This window comes from Platalea leucorodia, assembly GCF_965183815.1.
Source record: "Platalea leucorodia genome assembly, chromosome: Z".
Classification (NCBI taxonomy): domain Eukaryota; kingdom Metazoa; phylum Chordata; class Aves; order Pelecaniformes; family Threskiornithidae; genus Platalea; species Platalea leucorodia.
The window spans coordinates 12558541-12581928 of record NC_138858.1 but is presented as its reverse complement, the minus strand read 5'-3'; the positions used below and the strand labels follow the sequence as shown (position 1 = coordinate 12581928).

Here is a 23388-nt window from a genome sequence, read left to right as displayed (position 1 = left end):
GGAGGAATCAACTCCGTCTGCATACACTTATCCATGTAGATGGAAAAAGAAAAAAAAAAAAAGAGAAAATATTGTTGTGTCCATTTGAAAAAGTCCAGATATTGCATAATGGACTATATGTTTTAATTCCATTTTAATCTTCGGGGTCATGTCAAAATGTGTGCTCTAGCATTTGTCTGATGTTTTTGAACTTCAGACTTAGCACTTCCTAAAATCTTACAGATGAAAGCAGACTCTTGGCAATGGTGGAGTGCTATTGATGTCACAGGTAGCAGCAGAGTAAGGTGATTTTTAGACAGAAATGTTAGATTTGTAATTATCCTCTTTCTATCTGTGTCAGCTAAGACCTTTTTTGAAGTGGACCTTGCCAGTGGCTGCTAATTTGTCTTTTGAGGTTGCACCTAGTCAGCAGCGTGCTCCAGTGGGTGTGGAAGACCGTCTCCTGTTCATCTCTTGTTCATAACTCTGTCCTGGGCCTGGCTGCTGTAATGTGTCTCTGTGATAATGTTTCACCTGATCTGAGGGAGAGCTTGTGAAATGTTAAATAAATCTCACTTTAGGAAAGCAATTCAGATAATAAATTAAGTGGGGTTAAATGCAACCCCCAGCTCAGAAGGTGAATGAGGAGCTTGTTTGGATATACGGACCACAACTTTAATTTTTGGCATCTAACTAAGCTGTGTTTAACAGGAGCAGTACAAAAAAGTCCATCTCCTAGTGTGAAGGCCAAACAAGGAGAGACCTCATCTCCCCTCAGCTGGACTATGAAACGCTTCCTGGAGCCAGCAAGCCGGGTAAGAGGATTAGATGCGATAAAAACGGTGTCTGCTTCAAATTCAGCTTTTACTGAAGCTCTTACTTGATCGAGGAGTTCAAAACCAAACCTCTATGCTCCTTCCCTGTCACATGGGCTCCATAAAAGGGTTTGTTTCTTACACGTTCTCACACGTTTAACGTTTCTCACACGTTTAAATCATGACAGCAGCAAACTCCTGTTTGTCTGTGTGGCTGTAGCCTTTGGGAGCGATGTGCAGAGCATGGCAGGGAACGCTGTGGGCTCCCACCTCCTGCTGCCTTGGAGGCATCCCTGCTCTGTGGGACACAGAGACAAAGTTAGCAGGATTGACCTGAGCCTGTGGGCAGAAGGCTGAGCGTTTGGTCTCTCTCTGTAACCATTGCAGTGGAAAAGTCCCTGGTTTTCCTGGGAAAGCCAAAGAAGCCATACAAACTGTGTCCAGAAGTACAAACCCTTCCCTTCTGTCAGTGCAGAAGGTACATAAAGGGAATTACACATGCGAATGGTTTCATCCCTTGTTTCTGCATTGAACCACATCTGCAAAGTAGTGGGATTTGGAATCCTTTTTTATTTATTATACAGGCTAAGAATGTATTGATGTGCAGCATTTCAGCCATCCAAGTTTGACAGTTTGGCTCTGAATACCCTGACAAGTCCTCTATTTTAAAAATTGGCTTTAAACTTCCTTTATTGACACAGCAATGTGAGTGGAGTTTGTGGTGCCTACATGCAGATGGGGCCTTAAGCATCGATGATGGCCGGTCACCAGACTCACTTCTTTTAGCAGGGATCTGTCAGCTCCGAGGCAGAGCTTTCCCAGTACTTCTCGCACGACGGTACGAGCCAGCTCCCATTTTCTGATGCTGTAACCGGCTCCTGCAACGAAGAGCAGCTCCGCCAGAAGAACAGAAACAGTTTGTTGGATGATGGCTCTCTTCTTCCTGGCAACCTGAGTAAGCAACAGAAATGTGTCTGGTCATTTGGCTAATGGGGGGAGAGTCACTGAGCACTGGTTTGCTTTACAGGACAGCTTGCGGTGATTCCTGTGCTGGTAAGAAATGCCTGGCAGCATAGTGCAAGCCAGCACTGATCATATGAAATACTGGAAAATGGAAGGGGGTTACAACAATGCACATAAATGCCCGTTTCCATGGTGTTTTGTCCAAATTGCTACTCTGATTACGTGAAAATGACTTTATTTGATTGGTTTGGCCAAAACTGGATTGACAGCACTGCAGGTTTATTTTTTTTCAAATGACTGATGATCATCTGATTGATTACATTTAAATGAAAGTGTTCATAGCTATCTCAGAGACAATTTCAAAATGTCACATATAGCAGTGTAAAAACAATCCAATGTTCAATTTGACATCAGATATTTTGCATATGTGTCTTTCTCCCCATAGTAATTGACTGAAGGAGTCTTACATTTCCTTACTGACATGCACCTGATTTCAAATTCAAAGGATATTACATTTGTTTTCCCTTTCCTGTGCTTCTCAAGTAATGTCTTTGTCTACAGCTTATTTTTCTCTGGAAATCCATTCTTTAATGCTTAAGAGCATTTTTACATTTTAAAAAACCCAGAAAACAAAGCAAAACAAAAAAACTTTCTACAAAATAAGACGCAGTTCTTTCTAAGAAGGATGTGGAAAGGGTTCTTGGGTTTATTAGTCTTTAATTTGAAACTGATTGTTGTGTGCTTGTGTCTTTGTTCAGAAAAGCATTTTTCACTCTCCGTAAGTTGATGCAGGCAGTCCTGAGCATGGATTTAAGCAAAATGTGAAAGAAATTCTGTTGTTTAAAGTGAAATACACATGTGAATTTGCATCCCTTTCTTCTTTGGGTCACAGTCATAATTTAGAAATAAACTGAAAATAGAACCAGATGTGCCATGAACTGATCTTAGGAATTACTCATAAATTGTGGAGCTATCTGCTGTCTCTCTTGCTGTTTACTCTAGTTAGAGGGAGGACATGAAAAACCTGCTTTTTGCTTTGTGAGCACAGAGAGGTTAAGCTTCCCCTGCAAACAGAGCCACATGTAGTCTGCTGCAGGCAGATGAATGGTATTAAAAATCATCTATAAATGCAATTAAAGTATAACTTTTTTTTTTTTTCCTAGCTGCTAGAGAAGCAGGAGTGGCAAAAGCAAATGATATGGCTTCTCCAGCTACTGGGAGATTGTCCGGCCATCACAACAAGCACGTGGAGTCTGTCCGACCCGGCATCCTCAGCGACAGCCCCAAATCTGCCCGCAGCCCCTTTCATCGACAGAGGAGGGTTGTTTTCTACGATGGTGACGTTAGTGATGACGATGAAAGTTCCCACTTGAAAAGAAGCCAGAGGGCCAAGAGTCAGGAGGACGCTGGCATTGTCATTACAACCTCGTCCGTAGAAATCGATGATGAGAGCCAGGACAGTGAGTCACCTAGATACAGTGGCACGGAGACGTTTTCCCCTGTCTTCAGCAGCTCCATGGAGTCTGCAGACAGCACGCTGGAGCAAATTGACTCTCCTTTCTTCCCCATCATAGCGTTCGATTACTCAAGTGTGCCTGAAGCTCGTCTCAGCAGCCTGAGTCTGAAGGAGCTCCGGGAAGCACAACTCGAATCTAAGAGGTCACCAAAACTTGAGCACAGAGCAGTCACGAGAGTGAAAAGCATGATGAGCACTGAGTGCCGAAGCCTTCAGAGACAGAGGATGGAGGAGCATGGCTCTTACAACAAGCCTGTTGCGAGGATGCTCCCTCACAGCAAGAAGTGTGAAGCACCTGACGGGGCCGGGCAGGGCCAGGGTGAAATAGTCACTCTGGTTCGCAATGAGCACGAGTCGTTCGGCCTGGATTTGGAAATCCAGGCCATGCCCTTAAAGGTTGTTGTCACAGGGCTGCGGCCAGGTGGAGCAGCAGAAATGGTAATTTTTTAATTTGGGTTGCCTTGTTGTGATTTGCTTTCACTTTGCAGGGATTATGATGATGATGATGATGATGATGATGATGCAAGTGATCTGTTGAGAGTAAGTGCAAAGATGTTTGTCTCTGCTGGGACGTCTCGTCCCGTATTGTTCTGAAGCTGCTGTTAAATTAAGTGTTTCTGATTGAGAAGTGCACCCTTAGCTGATTCAAAACTAAGAAAGTCAAGAGGTAGATCTGCTGAGTTGGGTTGATCCCTACTCGCAGTCACAGTTTTGAGGGAATACTATTATTTTGTTCCCTTTCTTTTTACCAGAAGCAAAGACAAAATAAGTAAATCCTGGTGGTAAAAATGTTTGTTACTTTATACGCGTGTATTCCTGTGATAATACAAATCTGGTACGAGGAGGCCTTAGGTGCTAGCCAGGTTTGCCAAGTGCCATGGAAGTACCGGTAACATACTGCTCTTCTGCATCTCATACATGCACACACTAGTGTGGATACTTGCTTTATGCTGGATGTGGAATTGCTGACCTAGATGCAAAAGTGCAGAAGGAGGAAGGAGGATACTCTGGTGTGCAAGGCTGGATGTAGCAGTTTTAATCTAGTTAGTGGCCGCTAGGGTAACAGGGGATAAGTCGTAGCAGTTTGAGTTGAGCTGTGAGAGCTGGGGATTTGGGTTCTGTTCCTGCCTTTTTCTCTGACTTACTGTGCAGTGCTTAGAAACATACTTAGGCTTTTACCTTAAGAGCTCAGTCCCTGCCCAATTTAGTTATTTAGGAGAGTCCCATTGGTCCAATGGGAGGTTGTGACCAGGAATATAATTCATACATGAAATGCAAAAATGATAGGCAGTGTTCCAGTCCTGGAGAAGCTAGGACTGATCCGTCCCAATCCATTTAAATGAAGAGGGCTGTCCCCTCCATCCTGATACTGATCTCTCAGAGAACCCAGCAGCGCTTTTGACCTTCCTTTTTGAGATTGATCATTAATTCCTCTCCTGGCAAAAGCACAGTCTGCTCTTTATTTACGTGTTGGCAAACTGACAGCAGTGGTACCTGTGATCTGCAGTGATGTGAAATAGGGAACGTTGCTCATAAGCCATTAATTGCTTCCCTGCAATCTTTGCCCCTGTGGCAGGGCTTCTGAGGTGTATTTATAATTTCCTTGGATCTGTCATTGCATCAGGGATCAATGGGCAAGATGGCTGTAGGAGATGAGATTACCACCATCAACAGTATCCCAGTCAGTAAGATGACGTACGAGGAAATCTGCTTGCTTATGCAGTGTCTTCCCACATCCGTAACCCTGGAGATCCAGAAAGCAGCATCAGGTGAGAGAGCAGTTTTACTTTTGTACCATTTCTTTTGAGTACCAGTGAAGAAAATTCCCTTGGATCAGCTGGGTCTGATCTGCTGCTGCCACAGATGCTCCCACGTCGATTCAGAGAAAAAACAGGGGGTATATCGTGTCTGCATTGCTGAGCCAGGCAAAGCACTTCATCACCAAACCAGGCTTTGGGGTCCTTCCTACCACCTCGATGAGGGGAGCGAACCTACTCCTGTGTGAAGTGTTTAAAGCTCCCACTTACAGCATGTCCCTCCTGCCAGCATTTGCAGAGGTCTGAGTCGTGTCGTGCAGACCTGGAGCTAAGTCGGCAGCAATCCTGTCCTGACAACCCATTTTACTGCTGTGCCTGTTCAGTAAATATATTAACCCTTTATAATCACATCATTCTCTCTTAAAGCTGACTTTTAAATAGTGCTTTTGTGAATGGGCCATAAGGTAATAAAAGCCTTTTTTCTTTCCTTCCCTTTCGTGTGTCAGAATTCTCTAATGTGCAGAAAGATGAAACAGAAAACCCAAGAAAACTAGAATCTTACAAAAATGTTTATTTGCATGTTTCTTATAAAAAGTTTTCTAGTTTGAATTGGAACATTTGATACCTCCTTAGTTTCTGCTCAGGGCTGATTTATGCTGCTACAGCAATATATGCATCCCCACAGACTGTACAAATTACGTGGTGTGGAAATGAGTGTTTGAAAAAGAAAAGCATACTTTTCAAATTCAGGAAGAACATAATATTTTGCTTCGTTTTAGCTTATGATCTTCTTTGTGTACCTATTAATACCTGGGAGCCTAAAGTGCTTCCAGATGCTTCAATTCCAGTTGTTTTTTAAGGAATTGCTGGCTTGGCAGAGAGTCCTGTTCTTGTTTCCTTAGATCGCTGTGGCTTTTGCAAACTAATAGCATTGGGGTAGGGGCACACTTGGCAACTCTTCTGCTTTCCCCTTCCCCTCGCCCTGCCCCACTGGCAGAGAAGAGGGTCTCTTCAGTGTGTGATCCAGCATGCTGAAGCAGGGCAGTACTTCACATCCTAACCTGGCTGCTTCAGATTGCTCTTCTGAGATGTCTTCCCCTTTGTTGACTCCAGGAGGAACCTGCACTTCTTAACACGGGTACCTAAGTTAAGTGGTGTGGATAATCCTGCAGGTTTGTGCAAGGATTAGAGGGATGCGCTGGCACGTTTGAATGAGCAGGAAAGCATGCTGACTCTGTGAATACACCCTCCTTCTCCATGCGCTTTCTGGGCCTCATCTGGTAGTAACTGGCCTCTAGAAAGCAGCTTGAATGGGGATGCGTGTCCCAGAAGCAGTGTAGAAAGGTGCAAGCAGATGCTTAGGGTGAAATGCTGAAAATCAAAGAGCTGGAGAAATGGGTGTGGAGTGCAGCAGTGACAGGGAGCTCAGTGTGTTGGCCAAGAGTGGGTTAAACATGTATTGGAAACAAGGAAAGGTTTGTGTCAGAAATCCTGTAAAGCCCATATGCTTAATGCGTGTATAACATCACCCATGCATGTCACATTAAACACCTGCCGAGAGGATCAGAGTCTATTTATTTATGCACAGCTCGTCACTGTGTTATCTGTTCACCTTTGTTTGATATGCCAGGGCTTTGCGTACTCTCTGCAATCTATTGGAGACATCTTCGATCAAACAAGTAATGAGAAGCGGTACTGCTCAGCCTGACTTACTGCACACTGACAGTTTGGTAGCTGGCTGCTTGACTGCTGAAATTTCAAAGATGAGAATTAAACAGATCATGACTACTCACCTTGGATAAGTGGATTGCTCCCTCCTGTGTGCTACTCAAATACACAGGGTTATGATTAATTTGAGTTGTTGTAAACATCATTACAGAAGCAGAGGAGTGCAGAGCAAAAGGAAAACATGTAGTGTGACTACGTGGGTGTCTATTTTTGTAATAAAACCTGGTGTTTTGTGTATCACTTCCCATATCTGACACGATTTGGCTTCTTTTTTTTTATTTATTTTTATCATGATGCAGCTGTCAGCAGATTTACAAACCTCATCCTGTCTCCGGGGGTGGACAGTCAAAATCAGGCCGATGTCAACAGCAGCCTCGCAACTGAGGAAGAACCGAGCGCTGGGAAGCGAGAAGGAGCAGGTTTGCAAAATGCTGGTGGCGGCTGTGCGGTGGAGAGAGCAACACTGCCACCTGATGCCACGAGCAAAGACGTGCAAAGAGGTACCATCAAAAGCAGCCGCGCCGAGGACTGCGCTGCCGTCCCCGTCACCGATATCGATGACTTGCTCAGCCAAATGGGTGCTCCCGAGAGCAGGGCTTCGCGCACCCCGTCGCGAGCGGAAAGTCCCCTCCGAGATGAGTACACCACGATGTGCTGCTGTGGGACTGATGAAGGTTGTCCCGGATCTGAGCCACGACCAGCCAAGGAGGAGCTGCTGGAAAAAACTAAGAATTGTGGAGCTAATGCACAAGGAGTTTTGGGGCTGTCTGTGTTGGACTCCATTAACACAGGCAAACTTTTTACTGTGAATAAAAACTCTTTAAATAACTATTCTAGGAACTTTAGCAGTTTAAATGAGGATGAGTTGCCTACAGCAAACTCTCTGGAAGGTAAGACAAGTGACCCGTTTCCAAAGTCTATGTATGGGGCTGCAGAGGATTCTCACTCGGACGCAGAGTCTGTCACGGAAACCTTTGACAGTGCTAATGAGGTGTTCCTTGGGCTGTGCCCTGCTGCTAACGCCCCTGCAGTCTGTACTGTAACGGAGTCGGATGAGGAGCAAATTGAGATTTGTTGCATGAACAATGAGCCGCAAAAGCCCGCACAGGAGCAGCATCTCCCATCTGCAACAAGCTCATCCTCTCTGTCCCCAGTGCACCCTTACGGCAGCAAAGTAGTGCAAACTGCTGAGGGCTGTGCAATGTGTGGGTCACTGGAGACAAGCATCAATAAATTAGGCTTGGAAGATCGCGGTGGTCCCACCCCATGTCCCTCACAGTGTTCAGATGTGTCCTCTGCATCCTTGTGTTCTCCTTCCTCAGTTTTCCTGCCAGAAAAAGACACCCTAAAGAATTCGGTCAGTATTCCTGAAGTTTACTCTTTCTGTAACAATGGTGCCTTAAGTACAGAAGAACAGATGGGTTTGGGGAACAGTAACGGACATATGAAATGCTGTGAATCCATTGAAGAGGAAGGGTCTCTGCACTGCAAAAAGATAAACTTTTGCTCTGCTAGAAATGTCAATGGCTTGGAGAACAACTTGCTTGAGAAAGAAGGATGTCATGATGAGCAGAGATCCAAATCTGAAAACGAAACGGTGGTTGATGACTGTAATCATGCTGTTAGTTATTGCTTAGTGAAGAAAGAAACCAACGGTTTGTCCAACTTGTCTAAACCAGACAGCAATCATGTGAATGCATCATCATCAAAAGCAATATCACTCAGGTCCCCCCTTCCCACTAGATCTAAAGATCCAAAGGCTAATACAACTCATGACTTGCCAGGGAAAAATGAGAAAATTAACTCTGTGACTTCAGGAAGGACTTCAAATGGAAAAGTCCAAAGCTCAGGCACAAATCACTGCAAAGGAGCTGCAGTACCGCACAGCCCATCCTCACAGAAAAAATCCTGTCAGGAGTCTAAGGGAATGGCACAAAAAAGTATAATGGACACCCTTTTAAATAACCAGAAGGCCAAAGCAGGACCAAAGCTAAAAGGGTTCACCATCAAAAGCAAAGCAAAGGCAAATTCAGATTCTTCTGGCATTAATCCTACCAAAGTCAGTGGAGCTGATCAGAAAAGGATTTCTGTTTCTCCACAGCTGTCCCCTAAACTCCTGGGGAAGAAAACACCATTGTCCCGTAATTCACCTACAAACCCAGATCCTGGCAAGAGCATTTCAGCAGCCTCAAGGACTCTGAAGTCAGAGCTAGAAAATAAACCATCGCTGGTCATTTCTGAAGATTCACTTCTGCCTCTCCTGAATGGCTCTGGCAGCCCAACAGCGAGCAGTGAAATGAAGTGTGACTGTGGGGAGCTAACAGACCTGCAGCAGGCATGGGGAAAGTCAAAAGAAAAGCAAGTTTCCATGCAGCCTGCAGTATGTCAGGGTAAGGGTGTTAAGGTGGATGATGTCAGAGCCAGAGACAGTCAGTCCAAAGTCACTTCATCTCCTCAGGGGATACCAAAAGTTGAATATGTGAAAGGGAAGACTGAGAACGCTGGAGCAGGTCTGAATGCAATCAAGAGCATCTATAGTGCAGATGACCTTAGGCAATTAGATCTGCAAAACGTAGGACCATCTGCTGGAGGCTCCTCTTCATTGAGGTCCCCCTCTGTTCCACAGGAGCAGCTGGAAGGGCAGGAGATCCAGCGCACTTTCATTGAGGTGAAGCTTTCTTCCTCTTCCACTTCCTCCTCCTCCTCTGCCTCTTCCTCACCAGCATCACTTTTGCAGCTGCCATTGCTGGAGAAAACAGAAGAGGCAAACACAGAAATGTCTCGGCTGACTGAGGATATGCAGACCATGCAGTATTTCTCAAAAGGGGATACAGCCGGAGACAGAAATCTCTATTGCTTGTCGAAACCTGTGACAAGAACTTACTCGATGCCAGCCCAGTTATCAGGTCACTTGAGGGACGACTGCCATGTTGCAGAGGTTCATCCCATGCAAGGCCCCCAGGGCCACGCTGCAGAGGAGAAATACCCCCAGGTGGGGACAGGGGTGTTAAAGATGGTCCATCTCAACCTGCCGAATGGCCAGAGTGGGAAGGAGCAGGCGTACGCCTCCAAAAGCGCCCAGAGGGGCCATGACACGTCCCCCTCAGCCAGCGACATTAGCTGCCCTGCCACCGATAAGCTGAGGAGCTTCAGGAGGAATTACTACTACTACGAGCTGAACTGGCCGCATGAACCTACCTCATCCTTCTCTGTCAAACAGAGGATCAAATCCTTTGAAAACCTGGCAAATTTCGACCGGCCCATCGTGAAGGCCATCGATATACACTCGGCTGCGAGATCCCCCCTCGCCAGGAGGTCGTGCGGTGGGATGGCCGCCGCAGCCAGCCCCGCCGAGACGCCGCGGGCCTTGCGGCGCAGCTTGAGCTCCTACGGCGGCAGCCCGAGCCCGGCCAACGCCGTAGCCAAGTCTCCCACCAGCGCAGAGCCCACGCATGTGGCGGATGGCGGCAAGGGGGACACAAAGCCCCAGAGGAGCGAGGAGGGCGGTGCTGGGGCAGACGCGGCCGCCTTTCCCCCCTCGGCCTCGCAGGCGCGCCGCAGCCGGGGCCTGGGGCGGCCGCCGCTGTCCCGCTCCAGGCTGCGGGAGCTGAGGGCCCTCAGCATGCCCGACCTGGACAAGCTGTGCGGAGAGGGCTTCTTGGGGCCGCCGCAGCCCGCCTGCTTCAAGACGGAGCTGGAAATCACACCCCGCCGAGCCCTCGGCGTGCCTGCCCGGAGTGACGCAGCCCCGCCAGCCCGCGGCGGCCCCACTGAGGTGGGTGCGATGGGGATGGGTGCCAGCAGCCCTCGGGACAGCGGCTCGGGGACACCGGGGTCTGCCTCGGACGATGACGTGCCCCATGGCAGCTCTCCAGATGGGGAGTGCTCAGAAAACAGCTGGTCCATCAGGTTGGTGTCGGCTTTGCTGTTTTGTTTTCATCCCCACAAGCGTCTCCTGAGGCGAAGCTTCCCCATTGCCCCAGGTCCGCCCCAGCGTGCGTTTCAACTTTGGCCCCAGTCCTCACTCCCCTGACGATTTGGGGTGCCGTTCTTCATGCTCTTGATCGCTCGGAGCCGCCGTGCTGCTGTCTCGTGGTGGCCGCGCTTCAGAACAGGGTGAAACACTTTATCCTGGGAGGGCTGGGCTCCTTTTCTCTATCCCCTCTAGCTGATTTTGGTCAGTTTTTGGCCACGTTACGGCACAGCAGCCGCTGTGGAGGGGAGGCTGTGCAGCGCTGGCTGCCAGCACAGCCTGCGGTGACAAACGAGCTTGTTGTCCTGCCAGAATCAGTCTTCCAGTGTAGCTGTCTCCTTGTTTTTGTTAAAGTCTGTTGCTAAAACCGTTGGGGAAAGAGAAGGGGAACAGAATGGGGACTGATTTTCAGAGTTATTCTTAAATCGTCTTCTCTGCCCCTTCCTGTTTTCCCAGCATACACCATTTCTTACCTGTTTCCAAGATTTCTGCTTGTTAATGAGCTGGCCCTTCATTGTTTACCCTAATGCAACCTACATTGTATACCTGAAATGTATCTCTATACGGTCTAGAAATATAAAGCTGTCTTTTATATTTTTCTATTCATTTTAGCTTGGATCAGCTGCTCGTCTCAAGCCTGGACCAGCAAAAACTGCAATCTGTTTTGTCAGCAGTAGTACCAAAATGTGATGTTGCTGCTATGCTCCAAGAAGTCAAAGCACAAGTAAAGGTAAAAACCAGAAGATAAAACTAGATTATTGGCGGTATTTTTAAGGGTTTTCTTAATGGCAGATAAAATCTCTTCCAAACAGTTTCAGAGCTCCTCCAGTAGTCCTGTGGTAGGTTACAGTTGATGGTAGTTTTACTAATGATGGTTTTTGAATGCCTGCTATAAACCCATAATAAATTTGGATGACTTTTGTATAAGAAAGGGTATTGTTTGTCCAGTGCGAAAGCAGTTTTGAAGCACAACAAACAGGCCTATTTTAAGTGGAGAAGTATGCCTCCATTTGAGTCCTTACTACAGCTGAGAAACTCCTGGATTTGCCAATAATTGCACATCAGAATTTAACTTTCCATCAGCCATCTGTGTCAGACTCACTTTCCTCATGGCACAAGGGAAGCTCTGCTCCTCTCTGTGCCTGGAAGCACCCGCCTTTTGCTGGAAGCTGCGGTCACGGAAATTGAATTTATTTTGCTTAATGCTGAGCTAGTGGCTTGCAACACCAGAAAGCGGCTGCAGGAGGGTTTGTAAGAGACTCTTGTGACCTTTTTGCTCTCTTCTGTGGAAACTGGTTATTGCATTAAGATAACCTGCTTCATTATCTGGGTGTTTAAAGAAGGCCTCCAAAGTGAAATGATTGCCAGAACGTTACTTCCCTGTTTGCAGTGTTTGTGTTTTTGGGATACATCCACATCCTTTTAAAATCAGAACAGAAGTTGATAAAATAATGACAGCATGGGAAGGGAAACTGCCATCTGGTCTGCATAACTGCTGGCTGAGCTGCATTTAGAGCGCTCCTGAGTCTTACTCACAAAGGTTGCTATTTCAGACATAGAACAGGCTGGGGGGAACAGGACCTTCCCAAAATACCCAGCTTTACCTCCTTCCAGGGACAGCATAGCTAGAGCTTGCAAGTCCGAAGAGCTTGGTGAGCCAAGAGGGTTTGGTAGGTTTACTGATAAAATTAGGATTGGATTGTACTTCTGGCCGAAGGTAATTAAGTGTTCTTTGAACTCTTTTGCATGGGGTCTTGGTGAGATTGTTTATTTATGCCACTTTTCAAAGCTTGAGAGCTCAAATATTTGTAAAGCTGAATGCTTTTTGGAATGCGCTCCTTGTCTCCACAGTTTCTTATCCATATTTAAGCCCAGTATGGCACATACACTGGAAAATTTTATGCTAGTCAAATGCTGGATTTAAATGTACAATAGGACAGTTCATAGTTACGCAATTGCTGAAAAATGAGATGGACTGTCTTATTCGGACTGAGAGCTTCCCTGGGAAGAGTTTGTCATCATCTTTTGCTCTGAACAGTGCTGAATTTTCTGCTAGCATTTAATAAATGCTACTAATATAAAAAGATAAATGTATGGGCATTTTATTGTTTAAATCTTTATGACTGATGATCTTTGGCTAACAGGCTAAACAGAGGTGATCACTGGAGGCCTTGTGTGTCCACTGTGTGGCCCAGTAAAGCAACAGGCATCCATAGCCAGGTCTCTCTGCCCCATAGTACACATGCTGGCCGAGGACATCATTGAGAGCTGGGAGGGGGGAAATGGGAGATGCACAACATCAGCAATAGGAAGCCAGGGTTCAGACTGTGTTGCTGACTGGCCCAGGGCGTGCGGTCCTCGTGCAACCCTCTAACATCTGAGACTGATATTTTTATTTTTTTTCTTCCCCAGTGTAAGCAAATTAAGTTGTGGTAGCAAGGGTTGGAAAGAACCTGATCTCTTAAACAAAGAGGGTTGCTGTAGTACTTAACGGTCAAAGATATGTGTATGTTTCCATTACCCATGCCACCCTTTGAAAGGGGATAGCCTAGATACTTAACTGGTTTTATTATTTCTAGCCTAACATAAAGCTGTTCTCACTTGAGCACAGGTGAGAAGGGTCTTAACATCTACCAAAGACTGTGGACTAAGGTAGTCAGCCTTGACTGGTCCTCTCTCCTCAAGCACTGATGGATCAGTGGTGTGGAGCAGGGTGGCATCGGTTTCTGACAGTGGCTCTGTGCATTGCAGGGATGCCTCTAATGCAGAAAATCTTCCAGGGCCACTATTTGACAAAAAGGCATAGAGTGAGACCAAGAATATGACTGTTGTTTTGCCAAAAGTTGATAATAATCTGTGGTTCCCTGTGCCTTTTGAAACAAAATTAAATGGCAAACGCTGAGTTAAAATGTTGAGTTTAGTGAACTAATATGTCATTTAATGCTAAATAGATTAAGAGGTTAGTTTCTCATGATGTGCCATTAATTTTAGTGTTGGCAGTTTCTGGAAATGACTGATGTTGGATGGAATCCCGAGGAAAAGCTGAGAGACCTGCTTTCTACTCCCCACTTCTGATGCTCTGTCCCACATCTGTGGGATAGTAATGTCCCACAGATGGTTACTATCCCCTTCCTCCACCAAATGCCTGCTTACAGTCCTCCCCTTACACCACAAAATGTGGTCTCTGTAACAGCATCTAGTTTTGTCCTAATAAATGTTCAGAAGACAGCACCAGACTTGCTGGATGGGACTGCTTCTCTCTCATGGCAAATTCTGTATTTTGGCAGCAGGCCATCACTTCAAAGAAATCAGCTTTATACCTTTGTTCTGGCCTGGAGCCAAGTTCAGCCCTGGTGCACACCTGCACCAATCCCTTTCCTGTGCTAGATGTTCCCATTTCCACAACAGCACAGCTTAGTCCCATTTGGATCACTAACAGGCTCCTTACTTTCAGCTCCCAAGTGAAACAGTTTTTCCTGCTGTCCCATCTAACCTTCCCAAGCTTCAGTTGGTAGCCGCTGCCCCTTGCAAGATGGTCCAGCACTGCTGGGAAGAGGTTGATGCAACTGCCCTGCATTGTATCTTTGTAACTGCCTTTCAAGAGAAAAGAGAAATGGGATGAAAGTATAGAATCATAGAATCATTAAGGTTGGAAAAGACCCTTAAGATCATCGAGTCCAACCGTTAACCCAGCACTGCAATGTCCACCACTAAACCATGTCCCTAAGCACCACGTCTACCTGTCTTTTAAATACCTCCAGGGATGGGGACTCAACCACTTCCCTGGGCACCCTGGTCCAGTGCCTGACTGCCCTTTCGGTGAAGAAATTTCTCCTAATATCCAACCTAAACCTCCCCTGGCGCAGCTTGAGGCCATTTCCTCTTGTCCTATCGCTTGTTACTTGGGAGAAGAGACCGACCCCCACCTCACTACAACCTCCTGTCAGGTAGCTGTAGAGAGCAAGAAGGTCTCCCCTCAGCCTCCTCTTCTCCAGACTAAACAACCCCAGCTCCCTCAGCCGCTCCTCACCAGACTTGTGCTCCAGACCCTTCACCAGCTTCGTTGCCCTTCTCTGGACACGCTCCAGCACCTCGATGTCCTTCTTGGAGTGAGGGGCCCAAAACTGAACACAGTACTCGAGGTGTGGCCTCACCTCACTAAAAGTGTTAGTAAGTCCCTGGAAAGTACAGTGCTTGGTCCAGAAAGGTGTATGGGAACTATTGAGTTTTGGCTGCAAAACGTCAAGCAATGCAAAGTTGATTACAGCCTGTGAAAATTAGGGTGCCCAAGGTTTAATACCCTTCCCCTATCCTAATTTTGACTTTACTTTCTAGCCTTGAACTGAATGAAGAAACCTTTGCTGTCACCTGAGTTCTCCTGTATGGCTGCTACTCATCTGTAGCATGAACGGAAATGCATTTAATGTCTCAGTTTCAATTGCTTGAGTTGCTTCTTTCACCCGCCATAATCTGAGGGTACTGGGAATTTGTCATTTGTGCAGGAACTTGGTCTTGATCTTTGGTTTTGTTTTTCTTCTCCTTCTCCTTCCCCTTCCCCTCCACCTCCATTTTTCTGCTAGAGCAAAGAAGACACATACTTTGTAGTCTTGCACAAAGAAGAAGGAGCTGGCCTGGGATTTAGTGTTGCTGGAGGAATAGATCTGGAACAGAAATCAGTCACAGTAAGTAATGGCTGCAAGTAATTTTTTATTGCAAAGCTCACTTTAAAGGAGGCTGATGATTAGATCAAGTGCTCATTTGCGCTTGACTCACTGCAAGTCATTCACAGTCATAAAACAGGGTCTCTCAGAGGTGGCTGCATACCATCTGCTACTGAAATCACGGAGTGTCTGGGAAGTGTAATTTTTATTATTGGAGATGGATGCCAATTATGTTTTCAGTCTTTTAAAAGTCTGTTACTGGATGGGATCAGCCAGATCTAAATCCTATGCACATAAATAAAATTCTGCATGCAGTTGCAGTGCATGCAGCCTTTTAGGGGAGATTTTCATTCCCAGTCCTTGAAAGTAAACTCTGTGCAGCAAAGTTTTTGAAGGATTTTGCAAATACTGAGAATGACTGTTTCAGACCTCAGCAAACATTCTGGATTTCATGTCACAAATTCGTTTTGGTGTTACTAAGACCTGTGGGTGGTCAGTAAATGAGGGTTGTTGTTCTGTTTGGGTTTTTTTGGGTTTGGTTTTGTTTTGTTTTAAAGTCTTATACAGCATTCTGGACCAAAGATACTGTGTGCGATTAAGTGACATCGGTGTGTAAAAAGTGATACCAAGCAACTTATATACTGTTCAAAAACAGATCAGTGAGACAGAAAAATCCAAGAAAACCAGTGTCCCATGTGACAATTCCTTTACTTAAGATACGCATTTAAATTTTGCCCTGAAAGAAAGAGATCCATTAAGGGCTGAGATTAGAAGAAGGGTATGTCCTCAGCCTTTGGAGCCTGCAGCAGCCCTTGCAGTCTGGTTTTTGCTCTTAGACAAGATGAATATAAGTAAATGTATTTTGCATTAAGCAGTCATTGAGGTAGAACATGGACACAGTCTAGGGAATGGACTCCACTTCTCTCGCTACAAAGGTTGTTTTCCCTGTCTCTGGCCCGAACGCTCACAGTGTCAGCTGTGAGGAAGGGGAAGGCTCAACAGTGTCCCACCCCAGAGAGCTCCTCACCTAGAGACTGGGACGCTACTTAAAAATATGATCTTGAGCTCTCTGAGGCTGAGTAGCTGATGAAGTAGGTCTTTCTCCTGAATGCCATTAGCCATGAGACCAAAAGAGCACCAGCTCCTGCTCTGTCCAGATCCTCTTTGTTCAGTGTGTGTAAAGCATGTTTCTCAGGTGGGTAACCTTTTAGTGTCCTTGACCTACTGGGATTCTGGGTCCCAGCTGGATTTAGGGTTGGCATTGGGTGCTGAGCTGCTTAGATGGGCTGTTCTGCCCACACTTGGGTGCAGAAATAGAAATGCCTTGTGAGCTTCAAGGTACTGAGGAGTTGAGCATGTGAGGGAAGGCAGCATGTGTTTTGGATATGACCCCTGTATTCCACTTACCTCTTGCATTTGGGTGTCTATAGCTGTCTTTGAGGCTGTTATTCCAGCTTTGAATGCCTGCTTAGACTGGCTGGAGATTATCTCCTGTAATCTGTAGGGTTGTGGCAGGTGCCCATCTCAGTGTGGCCAAAAGGCTTCTGATTCCTCAATGTTGGTCTGGGTATTAAGACAAATTCCTAGAGAAAATGCCATGCAGAATTGTGTGCACAGATTTGCTGCCTTGAACCTTTGGCCAGTGGACATAGAACTGTGTGCGTGGGAAACCATATTCTGGCTGCTAAAATTACAGCGCATGACAGGCAAGTCTTTAAATACTGGGTCTTGAGTCTTTTAGTCAGTTCCTTTCTGTAAATGGCACACATCTAAGTCTCAGCTGCACTTGCTGGAGTTCACTCAATGTTTAATCCACTCTGAATAGAGTATTTTTTTCCTCTAGAAAAAATGCATTTCAAGCCACTAAATTGTCCCTTTGCATCTATTTGCATGGTATTTGATCAGCCAAATTAAGATGGACAATTAAATACTTGTACAGCTGCAGTAAGTCAGAGCCTTTCTTTGCACAGATGCTGTGCACCACTTAGAACTGTGTGCATTTGAAAACAGCACAGGATGCATGTCCCAGTGGGAATTTGGGGAATGGGTATTGCACACCGCAGTGTTGTTCCTGGTGTTTGCTGTAGCACGGATGTGGATTTAACCTGTGTGACACTTGGAAGTATGTTAATTAAAGACTTCTGAGGAGTTCAATGAAAGCATAAGTGATTCGTGATATTACATTCTCTAGCTGGTTTTGGTTGTCTTTGGCTTAGAAATGACCATGCAATAATAGCATCTTTTCCTCTGCTTTCCTCCCCATCCCTAACTGCAGTTCGTATCCAGTCACTTAGGCCTTCGTATTTGAGGGTGTTTATTTGAGCAAATTTTGTGTGCTTGATATCCAAGCAGTGGGCACTGATTGCAAACTTTGGTAGGGACTCCGTGTTCACCTTGGCCTGTAGAGCACTATGCGTGGTCATGAGGTTAAAGCATCCTTAAGTTAAAATCTTTCTTGTAGGTCCACAGAGTGTTTTCAAAGGGAGTGGCATCTCAAGAAGGGACTATTCATCGAGGAGATCTTGTTCTGTCAATCAATGGCAAGTCACTTGCAAGCTCAGTCCATGGGGATGTCCTGAATGCTCTTCATCAGGCAAGACTCTACAAATACGCGGTCATTGTCATCCAGAAGGAAAAAGACAAAGCAAACAACTCCTCCAGACTTGAGATATCAGCTACTGGCAGAAAATGTGTGGGGTCTGGAAAGGATGTTTCCATGGAAATAGGAACAGGTATGATCTTTGTCCAAGAACAGTTGGAAGGACTCCCTTGCAGAGCAGACTGAAGGGAAAAATGTCCATGTGTTTTAGATTAAAAGCGTCTGTGCCTTATGTGATTGAAGGGAGCAAATGAAATTACCTTTAAATTTTATTTGTTCTCTTTGGAGCCTAAACACGGTTTGGTTTTTTGTTTTAAATATCATAACTAGGCAGAAACTCAGAAGGACATTTAGGGCCTAATCCAATTTCTACTAAAGTTAGTGATTCCACATACTCTTCCAATCCAGGATAAACTCCTTTTAAGTAATAACAGTAGTCAGTGCAAGCAAGCAAACAACCAAAAAAGAAAAAAAAAAAAAAAACAAACCAGCCTCAGAGAAAACCCCAAACCCTGCAGTTTGTTATGCATAGGGACTGAACTTGCTCTTTGTAATAGCAGATTTCATACGGTTTCTACTAAAAACATAGAAGAAATTATTTTGATATTAGAGTAAATGGAGGTAAGCCAAATCCAAGTCAGCCATCCCATAGGAAATTAGGGATAAATGGTTTAAGTGGGAATGTATCAGTGGAATGGTAAGTTCCTGTTTGGGAACAAGACAGCATTTCAGTGTGAAGGCTGCACTTGGGGTGTTACAAACAGATCTCTCAATTTTTTTTTTTTTTGTGGAATTAAGACGCAAAACCCTTTAGCACCTGCCTGTATGCTGCTGCTTTGGGAGCCGGGGATGACCTGCTTCAGTCCTGCACTGCTGCAGTGTCCCTGGGAGGGAGTGAGCAGTGGTTGCAGTTTATTGCTGAGAGATTTGATGATGCAGCTTCCAATACCAGGCACTCAGCTCAGACCCCCCCAAAACCAGGATATGGAGCTGCCACTCACCCATTTTTAACCCGTTGGCTAAAATCATTACTGTTTGTTTGTTTTTCCTGTAGCAGTTTCTATTGTTTTATGCTTTCACTGGGTTTTATAGTACAGCTTTGTAATACAGCTTAAAAGAAATAGGAAATACTCTGTAAATGAATGGATCAGCCTTTCTGGAATTGCTCCCGTGGATATAATATATGTAATTACTTCAGAATCTGTTTCTACCCTAAACTCCCTGCGTCCTGCACGTTGGCAAATGCAGAATATCTGCTGGGTGCAGGCACTAGGGGGCAACATTATCTCATAAACAACATATATGGGGTTATTAACAATGTAATTCCATCCTGTGAGGCAAAGCACATATTCAAATGTTTTAGAGAACGTTTCAAGTTGTTTGAGATAAAGGTAGCAGTTAATTTGTGGTAATGCGGACTGCATGATTTTTTCATTCACACAAGGCAAAGAGGGTCTTGTTTTCCAAAATTGTAGATTTATTTCCTCCTAAGCAAAACCATATTTTATGTCAGCTACAGAAATATTGCATTCTAAAAATATCTGCTATGTAGGAGGTAGGATGCACCTACAGGTAATTATGGTTATTTCCATAGATATGAGACCAGAAACAATTATTCACACTAGTGAGTGATTACAGACTTTTTCTTAAGAGGATAGAGCATGTTTGTTTAATGTAATGTTTCATTCATTACTGTTATTTAAAAAGATGTGGCTCATTGACTAAGCAAGTGGGAACAAATGACAGACAAAGAAATGCTTTCCACTCACTATTTTTGTAATTTTTCAGTTATTTTGTTGATATTTATAGAGTCTTTGCTAATTTTGCGAAGCTTTAATTTTGCCAAAAAAAAAAAAAATGCCTTGGCAGGTTTTTTGTTGAATATGCAAAATGAAAATGGTTCTGTGCATAAATGCATTTTGTACTGTCCGCCCTTCACAGCTGCAATAATACACATTCACTTTTGAGAAACTGGGTGACCACATGTTCTAGTCTGAATATGAACTGAACTCTGAATTGCTTTGTCACTGCAGCAAAAACAAAACGAACCAAACACAACTTGCAATTTACTGTTAACTGCATAACAAGATGCTGTATATATTCTGTCACAGATCCAAACCTGGATATGAATGATGTCATCTGCGTTGAATTATTGAAAACCTCTGCTGGCTTGGGATTCAGTCTTGATGGTGGAAAAGCTTCCATTGCTGGAGACAGGCCCTTGCTTGTAAAAAGAATATTTAAAGGTACTACAAGCATGCAGTGGATATTATCCCAGTTTTCCTTTTGTGCATTGTACAGACGTCTTAATTCTTGGACTCAACTTTTTTTTGATGCAAGGGTGGTTTTTGTGGCCCTTGTTTATTACCACTCACTAGCCAGAGTGGTCAGTAAAAAAAACACTCCTGGGAATGGCTAGGAATTGCATCTGCTAGTAAATGTTTGTGGAGCAATCTGATTTACTAAATATGATGCAGTTTCTTCCTGGGCTTGTCCACTATTCTAGACATTAAATTACAGCAACAATATCGTATGTAATGGTTTGAGAGGTTCATGCCTTGTCCAGTTCTCTTTTCTAAGAGAAGCACAGTGCAGATAATCAGTGTGGTTCCAAAGCACCATCCTGCATTATACCAAATTATTAATTTTACTTTTTTTTCTTTTTTTTTGTTAGATATCAGTGTTAGCTTTCACCAAGAATATGTGATGTTCGTATTCAAAAACTGCCGCTCTTGGATGCTTTGTTTGTCAGCAGATAGTTAAACTTAAATTAAACGTGTATAAAAAGGGAACCAATCCCACGACTGTGCTGTGATTTTAATATGGTTTTGTCTGGGATTCAGTTCAGTGAAAAATATAGGACTTTCTAAAGGAAGCTGAAACTCAGTGAAGCTGCGGGTACGCAGCATTTTTACGGGATTACTTTTCAGTGGTTTATTCTCCCATCAAGGAAAAAAATCAAACTGATATTTCCTGAATTGCTTATCAATTTCTGTGTGTGTGTTTGTTTTCCCCTCTTTAGAAATTGATTCTGAGGATAAAGAGCATGTTTAATTTTTGAGCTTATTAATTTATATCCTTAGATACAGTCCTTTTCCACTCTCTTCCACATGATGGCTGATGTTAGTTCAATTATCATTACAGAAAACATACTTTCATCAGCAGTGACGGGTGTACCTCTCCCTAGGAGCTGTGTCTGTGTCTCGTATGTTTGTCCTAGTTTGCTACCCGTGTTTGGTTTGTTCATCCCTGTTACCTTGGTTTTACAATCTGCTGCATTATCTGCTTCTTACCATGTTAAAGTTCTGTTTGAGAAAATACACACATGCCACATACAACCAGGTTTTCTTACAGCAACTGAGATAACATACAGCATATTTTGGGCCCTTCAGTACAAGAAGGACATCAAGGTGCTGGAGCGTGTCCAGAGAAGGGCAACGAAGCTGGTGAAGGGTCTGGAGCACAGGGCTGGTGGGGAGTGGCTGAGGGAGCCGTTTAGTCTGGAGAAGAGGAGGCTGAGGGGAGACCTTCTTGCTCTCTAAAACTACCTGGCAGGAGGCTGTAGCGAGATGGGGGTCGGTCTCTTCTCCCAAGTAACAAGTGATAGGACAAGAGGAAACGGCCTCAAGCTGCTCCAGGGGAAGTTTAGGTTGGATATTAGGAGAAACTTCTTCACCGAAAGGGCAGTCAGGCACTGGACCAGGCTGCCCAGGGAAGTGGTTGAGTCCCCATCCCTGGAGGGATTTAAAAGACGGGTAGACGTGGTGCTTAGGGACGTGGTTTAGTGGTGGACTTGGCAGTGCTAGGTTAATGGTTGGACTCGATGATCTTAAAGGTCTTTTCCAACCTAAGTGATTATATGGTTCTATATTTCATGCACTCATGCTGCTTCCTTCAAAAACAGACATTTTTTCTGAGAACAAGGATTTATCTTGGTTAAAATAACATTTTCTGTGAGATGTAGCACAGGGTAGATTGCTAGAGCTGAGCTGAACATAAGTGACTTGTACTGAAAGTTCTGCTGTTGGAAAAACGGTTTATTTGCTGTTTATCACAGTGGAAAGCAAATTTTTGTGTATTTACTTTTTTTTTTTTTTTAGCACTGACTTTTTTCCCCTTTTGCTCCTAGGTGGTGCTGCGGAGCAATCTGGAAACATAGAAACTGGAGATGAAATTCTTGCTGTTAGTGGAAAATCATTACTTGGCCTCATGCATTACGATGCCTGGAACATTATTAAATCTGTGCCAGAGGGCCCTGTTCAGTTACTAATCAGAAAACACAGAACTTCGGTATGATGGAAGCACTACATCTAATCACGCTTGCTAAGACAAAACATTTAAAACTGGCTAGAAGCTGTCTTTGTTTCTAAAGCCACACAGAAGTGTCTTAATGCTCTACAGAGAGGTGCTAAGAGCCTTGGAGAACCACTGAGCAAGCATGTGATGAGCACCATAAAATCTCACCTAATTATCAAGGATGAAGGAAGCCAAATGTTAGAGACATTTTTGTATTATGTGGCAGTTTTAACAGAACTTCAAGACCTCTCCTGGGTTTGGTTTAAACTATTTTAACTGAGATAGATAAATAACACTGTGCCTGTCTCTGATATTTTTAGTATCTGCAGAGTGTTGGGGGTATAACTTGTTGGTTGCCATCCTGTTGACAAGGATGGATATTTAGACTGTACTGTATCACTTAGCTGTAATACGACTTCAGGACACTTACTTAGGGTCTGGTCCTTTTTTGTTGTCATAAGAGAATGTCTGGAACAATCTCACTTTATTCTTCTAAGTGCAGTTTTGCTAAAAATGCATGACAAAAGAGTATAATTTTGCACAACTTTTATGCCTAAAACACGAGCATTTTATTGCAAAGCTGAAAAATCCTCTTAAAACTGATGAACTGACTCAGCATCCACCACAACTGAATCTGCTCTTAGATGCAACTTCTATCTGAAAGCAGTCGGCGTTAATGCAGTAGAAATCTGTGAGCAAGAAAGAGAATCATGTCCAAATAATAGGGGATTGTCCACCAAGGTGTAGGCTGAATTGTTAGTTGTGATTAAAATGGGAGCGATAAAAATTGTGGTCTGAATTTTCAAATTTAGGCTTCTAATGTTAGGGACCTTTAAAAAATATATATTTTTAAAAGAGGGATAATTTCAGGTGCTGAGCACTTGCAGATCCCACACACTTCAGCGATCGCTAAGTACGTCTGAAAGCCGGGCTGCTTTTATTTGGCTGCAAGAGGTTTAAGGCTGCCCAACTTGAAACACTCAAACTGGAAAATGGTGGGCTGAGGATGTGGATTATAACAGATTAAATCTGAACTGGGCCATACCTGTGGTGGCTTTTCATTGCCCTTTTTTGTTTTCTCCTGTCCAGTATTTACTTTTG

The 23388-nt window shown here is 44.4% G+C and overlaps 1 protein-coding gene across 1 annotated transcript in view; it reads left to right on the top strand.

Annotated features, from left to right (window-relative positions):
* The window catches only part of PDZD2 (PDZ domain containing 2), a gene marked incomplete at both ends in the record, with an annotated part of 140247 nt that extends 117960 nt beyond the window's left edge, over positions 1-22287 (top strand). The window contains 10 exons of the mRNA XM_082337490.1: positions 691-794; positions 1581-1749; positions 2921-3711; positions 4898-5042; positions 7058-10667; positions 11344-11461; positions 15312-15413; positions 17854-18124; positions 20103-20237; positions 22121-22287. Coding sequence (XP_082193616.1) covers positions 691-794; positions 1581-1749; positions 2921-3711; positions 4898-5042; positions 7058-10667; positions 11344-11461; positions 15312-15413; positions 17854-18124; positions 20103-20237; positions 22121-22287 — 5612 coding nt within the window. The remainder of the gene's footprint in view (positions 1-690; positions 795-1580; positions 1750-2920; positions 3712-4897; positions 5043-7057; positions 10668-11343; positions 11462-15311; positions 15414-17853; positions 18125-20102; positions 20238-22120) is intronic.
* Positions 22288-23388: the final 1101 nt, after the last annotated feature.